The sequence below is a fragment of the Lactuca saligna genome, chromosome 6 (genome assembly GCF_052625555.1).
Source record: "Lactuca saligna cultivar CGN05327 chromosome 6, ASM5262555v1, whole genome shotgun sequence".
Lineage (NCBI taxonomy): Eukaryota > Viridiplantae > Streptophyta > Magnoliopsida > Asterales > Asteraceae > Lactuca > Lactuca saligna.
Window position 1 is genome coordinate 70,439,612 of NC_136422.1, and position 13,333 is coordinate 70,452,944.

General features: G+C 31.7%; 1 protein-coding gene across 1 annotated transcript; it reads left to right on the forward strand.

Moving 5' to 3' along the window:
- The first annotated feature begins 2,476 nt into the window (after positions 1–2,476).
- LOC145001575 (RNA-binding protein) lies at positions 2,477–4,184 on the forward strand. The gene is made up of 5 exons (XM_078960941.1): positions 2,477–2,633; positions 2,735–2,858; positions 3,288–3,540; positions 3,649–3,774; positions 3,880–4,184. The coding sequence occupies exons 1-5, from the start codon at positions 2,545–2,547 to the stop codon at positions 3,999–4,001; spliced, it is 714 nt and encodes a 237-aa protein (XP_078817067.1). The 5' UTR covers positions 2,477–2,544; the 3' UTR covers positions 4,002–4,184.
- The last annotated feature ends 9,149 nt before the right edge of the window (positions 4,185–13,333 follow it).

Below are 13,333 nucleotides of genomic sequence, written 5' to 3' on the forward strand. Positions count from 1 at the left end.
TCGTCGTCATTTCGAAAACCTAAAAATCAAAAACCTTGAACTTGAAATCCTTAAATCAACAATAGAATCGTCAAAAATCAATTCTTCTTATGGGAACATGTCATTGCCAATCTAGAATATGAATAACACATAATAGATTATACTAAATATCAAAGAAGATAACGCACTTACGTATAGAAGGAAACCATATTGACGTTTGATCCCGATGGAGAAGAAGGGCTCGACATGTTAATCACAATTTTGAAATTATCGGAGAAGCCCCGATAACCCTCGCCACAACTACTTACCAAATCGAAGCTACTTACCAATCGTCGGAGAACCCCAATCGTCGTAAACAAAGCTACTTACCAATCACCAGAAACCCTAATCGTAGGAAATAAAGCTTACCAGATAAATATGTTCTCCCACTTGGATACTGTAAAGACTCTCTAAAAAGTTAATTGTGTTACGAGCATACTCAACAAATAATGATATTCTTAATTGTTAGATGAAATAAGGATAAAAATGTAATTTCATATGTGCATAACAATGAATTTTAATAAAGTTAGGGAATAGTTAGTAATAAGGATCATTTATGTGCGAAGTTTTTCTCCAAAATGACCAATGGTATGCTACGTTTTGTTAAGAAAAACTATCCATGCAATTTTTTTTTCATAAATACCGTTATGGCTTCTGGGGACAACTTCAAAAAAGTACACCATATAATTTGCAATATCTTGTTTTTTGAAAGAAAAAATAAATTAAAGTTATATAATATATTAAACCACGAATAAAGACTTATGAACAATGATTATATTAAAAGTTAGTTATATGTTATATAACTATTTGAACAATACACTTTACATTGATACATTTCACAATCCAAAATATAATCATAATCAGTTTATCAATTGGAATGTGAATTGAGAAGACAGATTCTAAGAATATACTCCTATCAATCTATATCAAACTAATTGTATGTATCAAGTGGCCAGTTGTTGGATGAAGATCTCTCATATTTATGTTTTCTCCAAATATCCTTTTGTCGTACTCTGTGCTGTGTTCTTTATAAAATTTGTATAGTTTCCATCGTTGTTACTATTAATCAATTTCATTGACGTTGATGGAACATTTTTCTTAAAATACACTTATTCGAACAGTTTATTTAGTGATAAACAAGATCCAAGGCAAAGCCCACATTTTTCACGTGAATACCCTAGAAAAAAAAGTTTGGAGTATCAAAATTAAAAATGTATACCCTCAAAGATGTTTTGTTATGGTAATACATATAGCATGTTTGTTTCATTTTAAAACAAAATTTGACTTTTAACTTTTCTAAAAAATCAAAAAAAAAGTGGCCAATGAAAAGATTTTTTTTATAATAACTTTTTATGTAGAATGAAAAATTGTTTTTTTTTTTTTCAAAAGTCACAAAAGCCTATATTTTTGTGATGTTGGTGACTTTTAAACTCGAAAGTTGATTTTTACTCTTAAAACTAAAACAAATACATTTTAAAAATTTGGGTAAATTACACGAATGATCCCTATGGTTTAGAGTAACTTGCGCGTTTGGTCCCTAACTTATTTTTCTAACTCGGAAGGTCCCTACTGTTTGTTTTTGTTACACGCTTGGTCCCTGTCTTACATAAAAAGTCTATTTTTCCCTTGATTTTTTAATTTATTTAAATAAACACACCCTCAATCTCATCCTCTCTCCTTACCTTACTACTATATCATTTTTCTCTATTTAAATAATTGTCTTTTTACGTAAGATAGGAACCAAACGCGTAACTAAAACAAACAATAGGGACCAAATGTGTAGCAATAACAAACAGTAGGGACCTTCCGAGTTAAAAAAATAAGTTAGGGACCAAACGTGCAAATTACCCCAAACCATAGGGACCATTCGTGTAATTTACTCTAAAAATTTCTATTGGAAAAAATCATTAGTCAAAAAGTTCTTTTACACAAAACATTTTAACCTTAAAAAGTAATCCCAAACACCCCATAACACAATCCAACATACTAATATGTACATTAAAGAGCATCAAAATGTAAAGTTATCATCCTTGATACAGACTCATTATCTTATGAATATGTTTAGTTAACTGATAGATGTAAGTTGGTGTTTTGCCTTTTTTAAAAAAAGGCTTAATTGTTGTTTATTATTTTTTTTTTTTTTGGAACGATAAATTTATCCTACACCTAAACTACTCCTAATTTCACTTATATTTTCGATAAGATTTGAACCATCAACCTCTAAAAAGAAGGGCAACACCCGATACTACTAAACTAGAAGTCCTTTATGTTTATTTTGTTAGAAATCAGAAATTGTGAATTTTAAGTTGCAAACTTGCAGATTTAATTTGCAAAATGCAAATCATAATATAAAACAAAAGTTTTTGGCCCAACTCAATCTACCCACTTAAAAGTTGCGAGTTTGAGCCCAAACCAATTCAAAATGGGGGTAGATGAAAGTGTTCAAGTTTTAGCGCCAAAACGCTCCATACGTGTCAGTGTAAGTCCAAATATTCAACCAAAAGATTCGAGGAAAGGATCAAAGGAATGAGTTCAAATCGTCCATCGATTAGGGTTCGTGGGCAACTATCAATTCCGTCTACGTTCACCCATCGAACATCCACTGAAGATGATCAGTAAATCCTCGATAAACCCTAATTCCTTTTTTTTTTTTTTCAGTTAAAATGTTTGTTTTTTTAGGAATGCTGTCTGTAGATCTTGACGTTTTCAATTACAGATCGGTTGATTCTAGAGGACAAATTAAGGATGGACAGCAAAGCAAGAAGCGTCCGAAAATTTCATTATCTGCATTTCTCGACCGAAAACTGCAGAAAACATCTGACTCGTCGAAATTAGTCCAGGTTTTCTCTGTTACATTTTGAAAGGCTTTGTTGAACCACAGTAAGATATTAGGAAATATAAATAGAGTACAACCAAACGCTTTCCTGCAAACCAAACTACATACTGTTAACAGATTGTTGAAGCTGGTTTGCTTTCCAACTTCCAAAGATGCGACTTTCATGAATCTACTTCGTTTATGTGTTAGTGTAAGCATAAATTTCTAGGTGAAATGGAAGCTCATTAATGATATATGAAGGATTTCATATAGTATTGTACACTTGTTAGTGTACTCTGGTTTAAGCTCATTGTTGATATAAGTGTGTATCATCTTTGACCTTAAAGTTTCATCTAATAGCGCTACTCATAAGATAATCACTAAACTGTTGTAAAGTTATTTTCTTTTGTTTTCAATGTGCTGGATTCAAGAACTTATCTGTGGCTATTATCAGGGTAAAGAGAGACCATTTTTCACACTAGGGGGTGCTAATGACTCTCTTCATAAAACAAATCTTGACCAAAAAACAGAGGGACCAGAGTTGAATGGCATCCTTACTGTTCTTGAAAATTTCAAGCCCATTAAGAACAACAAAGATACTGTTTCTTTAAATCAAGAAGAATCCCAAACTCAACATAGTACAACCACTCATGTCACACAAGAATCCCAGATCCAAGATTTGACAAAAAGCAGAAACGCATTTCAAGGTCTGTCATCAATTCATTGCTTTATTTATTATTATATATTTTCCCATTTGGTCAACAACAAAAGTCCTTTTTAGTCAACTTACATTTGTGTGTTTTAATGATGACAAGGCTTGCTTAGAAAACCACCTGCTCCAAAGGGTTTAGTTGTTCTGGGAGGCGACCCAAAGCCCAAGCAAACAAAACATCGGAAATCCTTCATCAGAAACAAGAAACCGTTGCCTCATTATAATCACTGTAAGTGGCAACTTACATTCATTTTGTTTCTATTAAAGCATTATAAGGTATAGAATTTTTGAAGTGGAATGGTGTAATAGGCAGAAATTATGTTTTGACAAACAGATGCAGGTGGGAGTGGGTGGTGGGACAGTGATATGGAAGGAATTGACAATGAAGCAGTGGGATTTAATGAAGTGTGGGAGGGTGTGGGGTCTACCACTTTGGGTGGACTTGACTGGCATTAATCCAACAATCATTCCCTGATTCCCATTCCCATTGTCACTGGAATTGGAATTGGATTCCATTCAGTTTAATAGTGGTCTGAATCCATAAATTTTGTATAATTGTGTAATGTCGTATCATATGTATAAACAAACGTCTTGATACTGTTTTGACTAATGGTTAAGACTTAAGTTGTGTTCGACTAATGGTTAACATGTAATCCGTCTTTGTTTGTGTAACTTTAAATAACTAATTTGGGGTTTGTTGAACTTTTCATATGTTTAGTTTTTTAGTTAAGTAACTTATTTGGGGTTACAGTTATATATTTATATTTAGAGATAAACAAATTTTATATCAAAATCTATTTTATTCGATTAGATTACTTGAAATGATGATAAAATGCAAAGACTTGTTCCATTGCTTTTCTTAATTTATTATCATGGAATTTTATTCGATTTTATCAAGCCAACCATATGTTAGTAGTTGGGTAAAGTATGTAAGCTACAATTATTGGGTAATCATGTAGATTTGTATGCTAAATCAGAGTGGCAAATGGTACTTCAAAACGAAGGAAATGAAAACTCAATAAGTGGAGCCACATGGATTGCTTATGCGTAAACAACTCATTATATTTAATATACATATCTTTTGTGTTTGGCATGCTCAATTATTTAGTAAAAAACAAAGGAATGCATATCTTGTCGTTTTAAAACATATATAATATTTTTTATACCGTGCAATCTTAAGATGTTGTAATATTTGTAATAAGATTTCTATATAAATTATGTTATTATATGTCGATTGTAATTATTACAGATTAGTCACATGAGTATTGATGTATAAGTTTATAAATTTTCAACAAATAATTGAAGGATTTTTATTACTTGTCAAACAATATTTGTTAAAGGGAAATCGACTTATTAAAATAATTAATTTTTCGGTTTATTTACATCTGAGTAACTATTTATTTTTTTGAATTTTTTCTGTACACATTTAGATAACGAACTTTATGAATGTGTTCACATATGATCATTATGTTCGGCTGGGTCATATATGAACATTTCCACCAAGTTCGTTATCTAGATGTGTACAGAAAAAGTTACCTAAATATGAACAAAATGAAAAGGTAATTAACTTGATAAGTCAATTTGCATTTTTATAAAGTAGTCGATCATAATATTTGCAATATAAATATATTTAGTTAAACTTTCATAAAACAATATTTATGACCATTTAAATTGGTCTCAACGTGTTAGGAGCCGTTTTTTGTAGCATAATTATCAAATAACTTTATATATATATATATATATATATATATATATATATATATATATATATATATATATATATATATATATATATATATAGAGAGAGAGAGAGAGAGAGAGAGAGAGAGATGATTCAAGTGTTCTAACTATCTGTTGTGTGGTTGTAAGGATCATTGTGAGTCAATCATTTCAAAAACCTAAATAAGGTAAAATTGTAATCTTACCTATTAATAAATTTTTGTAACTAAACAAACATTTAATTAATCCATTTAATTTAGGCAAGATAATATTTAAAACCCTAGAAAATTACCTACCGTTTCATCACCATCCACACACATCGTCTTTCTTCTTTCCATCACCACACACAACTCTACCACTGGCGGTGCACACCACTCCACCCAACACCATTAACCACAACCTTTTTTACAGCTGCCACGACATCCAAACCCGATTCGTCTTGTCCTCATTCTTCCTCATGTCATCAACACTCATCTATTTCTCCACTTTTTCAAGTTTCAAATATTCTTATTAATTAAACAAAAAAAAACATTTTCATTAGACCCCAACTGATGAAACGGGACAATTTGACATGATATATTGATTTCTATGGAAGAACCGAAATATCAACAGAAGGGTGGTGTGTTATTAGTATTTATTTTTGTAAATTTAAAACATTTGTCAAATTTTATTTGTAAATTTTCATTTTGTTTGTTGAAAATTTTCATTTATCTCGTATAGCTAGTTGATCTTTTTCATTTATTTTGTACCAGTAAACTATATTCTGTTAGAGTTACTAAAGTTGTAATATTAATTATCATATAAAACATTCTCACAGAATGTTATTCTTACATGATTCGATTTAACGACAGTGATAACACAACACAAAAGACCATTCTTGTAAGAATGGTTGGAATGATGTTGATTTTGGACCATTGAAGAAGACCATGTGTATTCGTTCAAGAATTGTATATTCAAGAATGTTATGTTCTAAAGAATTTTATTTATTTTTATGACATTCTGTTAGAATATGTATAATTATATTAAAATATATAAGACTATTATTCTGTAAAAATATGTATTAATCTATATTTGCATTTCAATGTTTAGATATATAAGAATCATATTTTTCAACTGAAGCTTCAAGAATATTGTTTTTCTACAAGAAGTTCCTTCAATCAAAATATGTACTCTATAAGAATATATTTTGGCATTTTCATAGAATATCATTCTAATAGAATTGCATTCTAAAAGAATAAAATCGAATAAATTTAAAAACTATGTTAGAATTAAAAATGAATTAATTAAAAAAGTCGGAACTCAAAATTAAAAGAACCATTATATCACTTAAAATCCGAAAATTTCATTAATTAAACATGTGTTTCCTAATTTAAAGATAGGTATATCATTTACTTAAAATAACTAAAACCATTGGTCCACATTCATCCCTACATCATCATAATAATTAGTTAGAACACAATAACCTAGACACACACACAGTGAGAACACAACTATATATATATATATATATATATATATATATATATATATATATATATATATATATATATATATATATATATATAATTCTGTAATAGCCCAAATTTTACAACGAAAAATTTCATTTAATTTAAATAACACATTGACATAAAATGTGAACCCCACATTTAGTTTAAAACACCATCCATTACATTATATATATATTATCAGAGCGTGTCCCCAAACATATTAGTGAAAAAAAAGAGATAGATAGAGTGCACGCCGCGCCATCACGCCTTGCCCTTGCCTTTTGGCTCCGATGTACCTGAAACAATTTAACAACTTGTAAGCGAAATGCTTAGTGAGTTTCCCAGAGCATACCACACACCACACATATACATATCCAAGTAACATATCACATAGGCCATGCATACATAGAACCAGCAAGAATGCCATGGGCTACCCCACATGGACTTTACCTACGACTGCCATGGGCTACCCCACATGATCTTACATCTAATGCCATGGGCTCCCCACGTGGTCTTTACCTAGGACTGCCATGGGCTACCCCACATGGTCTTACATCCAATGCCACGGGCTCCCTCCCGCGGTCTTCATGCAAAACATATGATCACATTACATATCAAACACAAAGTGATTGCACATATACCATAAATACATAATGGGCCGGCCTTGGTGCCGTAGACCTATGGGTATGGTGAGAAGACTCACATTCGCCCGAAGAATACGTATACTGCACTCTTAATGACCCGCAACCTCCCGAACTGAATAATAACAATAATAATATCATCAATGATTGGTCCATAAATTATCCCAAGGGAGGGCCCAACCTTTAAACCCTACCCTAAAGGCCTAATCACCCTTTCATTGCAAATGGGCCCAAGATCTAAGTCCAATATCCTTAATGGGCCCCCTTGGCCCAAAAGGCCCAACCAATAAGTCCATGGTCCAACTGATAAAAAAGCCTTTAAATTATCGAATCCAATCAGGCCCAATAACCCAAAAGAGGCCCAAAAGTTCGACAGCCCAAAACAAGAACGACCCAAACAGCCCCGCGTACGCCCAACGTACTCTTCAGGTACGTGCAGCGTACCGGGTTTTCAAAAGTTATGCGTAGCGTACTCAGAGTACGCCCGACGTAAGTCTCAGTTAAGCACTTTCCCTATTAAGTGCTTATTATTCCATTCTTTTACATCCAGAATCTAGATCTGAGTCTATTAACACCTCCTAGGGCATAAAGTTGCTAACTTTATGCCTTTGCATGACCATTAAACCTCTAAAGTCATCATTAAGACCTTTCCCAAGTCTATAATTCATGCACAAGGTTAAGACCTCCACCAAGATCCTATTTTTATGCTTTTAAATGGCTTAAGGACTTTAGATCTGACCTTATTATCGAATGGGGACGATCTAGCCAACAAATGAGGCCCAAAATCCATCAAAAGGACCAACTACATAAACCCTAGCTAGATCTAAAGAGCAAAGAGGAAAGGTGCAAGCTTTTTACCTCTAAGAGCTCTGTAAGATGATTATGATGCAAGATCTTGAAGCACCCTCTTGATCCAAGCTTGCTTGACCAACTCTTCTCTTTGAAATGAACACTAAAGATCACAAATGCACACTTTTAAAGCTCAAAAATGATTTCTCAAGGCTTTCAGCAGTGAAATGACATTCAAGGGCAGTGGAGGCTCTCTAGGGTTTAGTCCCAAGGGCTTAAAGTCGTTTATATAGGCCTCAAGTCCAAAATTAGGGTTTTCTGGTCCTTGGCGCGTACACCCCGCACAATCCATGGTACGCCCAACGTACCTCCAAACATCCGCGACCAGAAAAGGTCCTGGTATGCTAAACGTACTCCTAAGTACGCCCAACGTACTAAGGGACTAATAATGCAAAAATTCTAATTTAAAGGGGTTCAAGTCATACCATTTATTTCTGGATGTTACAAATTCATAGTAGAATAATAACATAAAAGTAGTGTTTTCATGTTCTCACTGTATTTGCTGTACTCATTTGAACCATCCCGTATATATATATATATATATATATATATATATATATATATATATATATAGAGAGAGAGAGAGAGAGAGAGAGAGAGAAGACAAGAGCAATGTGATTGATGTAGATAAAATCTACTTCTACTTTTTGTATTTTAAATTCCTATAATGCATCAAACTTTCATTGAAGATGATATTTTTCTTCATGTTATTGGTCTCCATTTTTGATACTTTTAGTCTCTAATAAATTTAAAATTTTATATTTGATGTATTAAACAATAAAATTCTATAAAATGACGATGTGTTTTTTTCCATGTCAAATCTAGAGTTTTTTTGTAACCAAAGTAGTGTATTTTAAAAAGGTATTTACCAAAATGGTGTGGTTTTAAAAATATTTACGATTTAAGTTAAATTTTATACCAAATCAAAATTAAAAGGTAAAATATAAAAGAAAAGAATTTGACTTATCAGGGTAATTAACTTTTTAGTTTGTTCACATCTAGGTAACTATTTTTTTGTATACATCTAGTTAACGTAATTTTGGAAGTGTTCACATGTGACTATTATAACCGGGTGTAACCTGCTACAACCGATCATAATGGTCATATGTGAACACTTCCAAAAAGTTCGTTACCTAGATGTGTACAAAAAAAATAGTTGCCTAGATGTGAACAAACCAACAAGTTAGTTACCTTAACAAGTCAATTTTCCTTTGTTAAATTATGGGAAATGATTCATACACAACAATTTTTCTCGACAGACAACAAAGTATGTTTTATATGATTGTATAGTACAATATTTTATAGCATTAATTGTTGTGTCGATCATAATTGTTGTGTACAGATCAACTCCATTAAATTATGCACTAAATCAAACAACACATGTATTTTTGGTTTAAAAGGCGTACTTGACTTTTATAAAATAAACGAGAGTTTTAAGCTCATGTGTATTGTCGAGAGGTACCATTTATATAATTTTGTTACATAGGAAACATTTCTTTAATTTTGTCTTGCATACAATGACCATTTCTATAAAATAAAAAATGGCAAATTTTTAGTTCCATAGTCAAATGAATATCCAATCAATTAACACATATAAGTGAGGTTAATATCATTCTACTTGTAATCAACCTGTTGCATATCCAACTTGGCATTAAAGCAGAAAATGCTATTATTTTCTACTTTTGCGTTGTATATGCAATAAAAATATCTAAAAATGAGCATAAGGATATTATAGAAACACAACAATAGACCACAAAGCTTTAATATGAAAAATAAAAAAGTATACACAAACAAATATTACAATGAAAGATATCCAAACATAACTCAGATTTATTAAACTTTCGAGATTATGTGAAAATCAAAGATAAATTGTACCATAAAAGGAAAGAGTTCCCTGGATAATTAAAGTGTATTTAGACACATGCATGGACATTTTTAAGAATTTACATATGAGGAATGGTTTCTAAGAAAACCAAATATATCATCTATATGTGACATTCATGGTGAATTAGATCAAATGAAGTCAGAGGAACCTAGAAATTTCATATTGTGACTTGATTCGATCCGATCTAAAATCTAGATTCGATCAAAATCAGATTTTGACCAAACTAGATCAGATTAATACGATCCACAAGATTATAACTAGATCCATATCCTACAGACGAAATCAGATTTGATACCAGGTTTTAAACCAATTTTTGCCAAAATCCAGATCCAAATCCGTCAAAAATCATCTCAAATCAGATCAAACCAGATCAAAAATCGTATTAGGATAAGATATAGATCTACCTTAAACAAGATCAAAATTTTATAGGATCAAATTTATGATGATTTCATCTAAACTAGATCGATTTTCAGTTTGTGCACCTATACATGAGATTAATGATCCGTGACCATGTCTTTTATTATACAACATGAGTATGTTGATGGCATTGGAAGTGAGTAGTCGACATCATCGGTTTAAATTTTTTTTATTTGGATATGGAACCATTAAGAAAATTTGTTTTTAGTATGTTTGATATTATCGAGAAATATTTCAACATCTAGCATAAATGTATTTCAAGTTTGTACAAATTATTCATCCCTGAATTGTTCTAAATGGTCGTTAATCAGTTATGGTTATTGTAGTAATTTTTATACAAGACTGTTGTTGAAGGTTTTGGCGACATCCATGAGGTGGATGTATCTTAGTAAAAGATCCCAAAAAAAAAAATCAAATGTATTCAAGAGATTAAATACTGAACCGACCCACTTCGATATTGCATTTCATGGATCAACATAATTAAGTGAATCTTGAATAACATATGTCAAATTTCTATAAACCTTCAAGCTGAAGATATGTCAAGCTTTAGATAGGTGTAATGTTGTATATTGAAGTACGTCAAATGCTGACATGAACCATGGAAATTATAATGAATCCAATCATATATATCATGAAACTCATGAAGAGGAAATATAGTCAATAAGATATTTGTTCCTCTAGGAGTTTGGAGCGTGATGTATGGTTGGGCCCTTTCGATATAATCAAATAAGATGAGGTGTATGGCCATACCTAGAATGTCCAAGTAGAACTCTAACCTTATCTTTTATGAGTTCTTAGGCTGGGAAAACTGATGGTGCAATAAATTGATTTAATCCATGCCTTGTGGTTCATAACATCATAATAAAGGTAAAATGGAGATGATAACATAGTTTTCCTTTCAATGTTGAATGGTGGTTTGTGGAGACAAGACACTCACACATGGTTGGGGTAAGTGATGTTGTTTGTTATGCACTTAACATTGTATATGTAGTTAAATGTTGTATTCCTTGTACAAGTGAGAGTTTGTAGGAAATGGTGTGCAAGAAATAAACAAAAATATAGAAAAAATGGTAAACTACACCCTCTGAACATCCCACATAAACCTACCATAAGTCCCACATGGAAGGTCAGTTGAGGAACTCTAGCAATATTTCGAGTGTGTAGGGTCTAAAACCTGGGGCCTAGACCTCTTGCATGGAATTATGCACCTCAACCACTAGGATACTATCATATGGGCAAAAAACCATAAATGTTGTATTACTGTTATGTGTAGGACTATATGGTAACACACTAAAAGTCATAAAATATCTAAACATACGTACTAAATATTTATTACTTAAATATGTTATTATTTATCAACTAAATAAATATTTATAAAAAAGAATTTTTATTTAGTTATTAATCAAAGCAAATTAAATAAAAAAGTTTTATTTATTAAAGAAAGAGCTTATTTCATAAAGCCAAGAAGATTAATTAAACTAGTAAATTTTTGGGTTTGACTTTAGTATTTGGGTTGGAATCATAATCGAATTTTAGAACGCAAATAATAGTCCCATATATAGATTTTCCGTATGTTGAGTCATTCCAACACAAAATTCATATATATCCTTGACTAAAGATGATTAAAACCTTAATCTAAGATTTTAAAATTGAAATGAAGTATAATTTCCTTTCCCTTAATTATAGCAAAACAACTTTTTCAACCCTTGCAACTTCACGAATTGAAACTTTGTTTTTCTATAATTAACATTGCTAACTTGCAACCTTTATCATAGTTAACATGCTCCCACTAACATGATGATTATTAACATAACACTTATGCTCCCACTAGCTTTGAGATGTACCCAGAAATCAGCTGAACTTCTAAAAAAACAATACTTTATTGACTTTCTTACTAAAGTTCAGATTTCTGATACTAGATTGCTTTGATATAACTTTATCAATATCATACACCTTATATTAGATATCTCACAGGTGTGTCTAAACAATTTTAAGAACTATGAAAAGGGATGTCGTAATCATAGTCTTGATTGTTTAGACCTTTGCCACTTCTCACAAGTGCATGTTAGTGTACCGGTTAACCACACATGCTCCACTAACGACTTTGAGAATGCAAATATCACAATTGCTATCTAGCTAAAATCTACTTAGTGAAAGTGTTTCCTCACCATCATTTTCATGAATCGGAGAGAAACCTTATGACACTTAGATTTAATGGTGTATGTGTTCTTATCCATGTGAATTGTCAAAACCATAGTCACAAGACAAGGATAATGACAAATCCAAACTCATATGGACTGAACTCAATCTTAATTTCTTGCCATCTGGTAGCTCAAGGGCCTGCCATTGCTTCCAAGTTGTTGTGCAACCAATTGAGAACTCAAAGAACTCATATGCAAAGCCAACTTTAACTGGAATGGGCACAAAAATAGAAATATGTCAACATGATAGGTTATAAACCTCAAACCGTGTGCTAGTGAAGAACTTCAGGTTTTATTCTTGATTAGTTCTTGAGACTTTAAAGACATTTAAGACTCCCACTGTCCTTTTGACATATAAGACTTTCTTTTCAGATATTCAAGAGATAGTGTGGATTCTAATCAAGACAAACACTTCACATAATTGGCCTTAGTTAGTCTTTGTTTTATCCAAAACATCACAACTTACCAATTTAAAATGTACAAGAGTAGAAAACTTTTACTCTTACATTTGACAAGTGTTTTAAACCTTCTTTAAGACATGTCACTCAAGTTACAATCTTAGAGTATAACTCTAAGAATTGTTTTTGGA

Excerpts from the sequence above, each read along its gene's own strand:
- LOC145001575 (XM_078960941.1), top strand. The coding sequence starts at position 2,545 with ATGAGTTCAAATCGTCCATCGATTAGGGTTCGTGGGCAACTATCAATT. Across the intron at positions 2,859-3,287 it reads ACTCGTCGAAATTAGTCCAG|GGTAAAGAGAGACCATTTTT; the intron begins GTTTTCTCTGTT and ends GGCTATTATCAG. Across the intron at positions 3,775-3,879 it reads GTTGCCTCATTATAATCACT|ATGCAGGTGGGAGTGGGTGG; the intron begins GTAAGTGGCAAC and ends TTTGACAAACAG.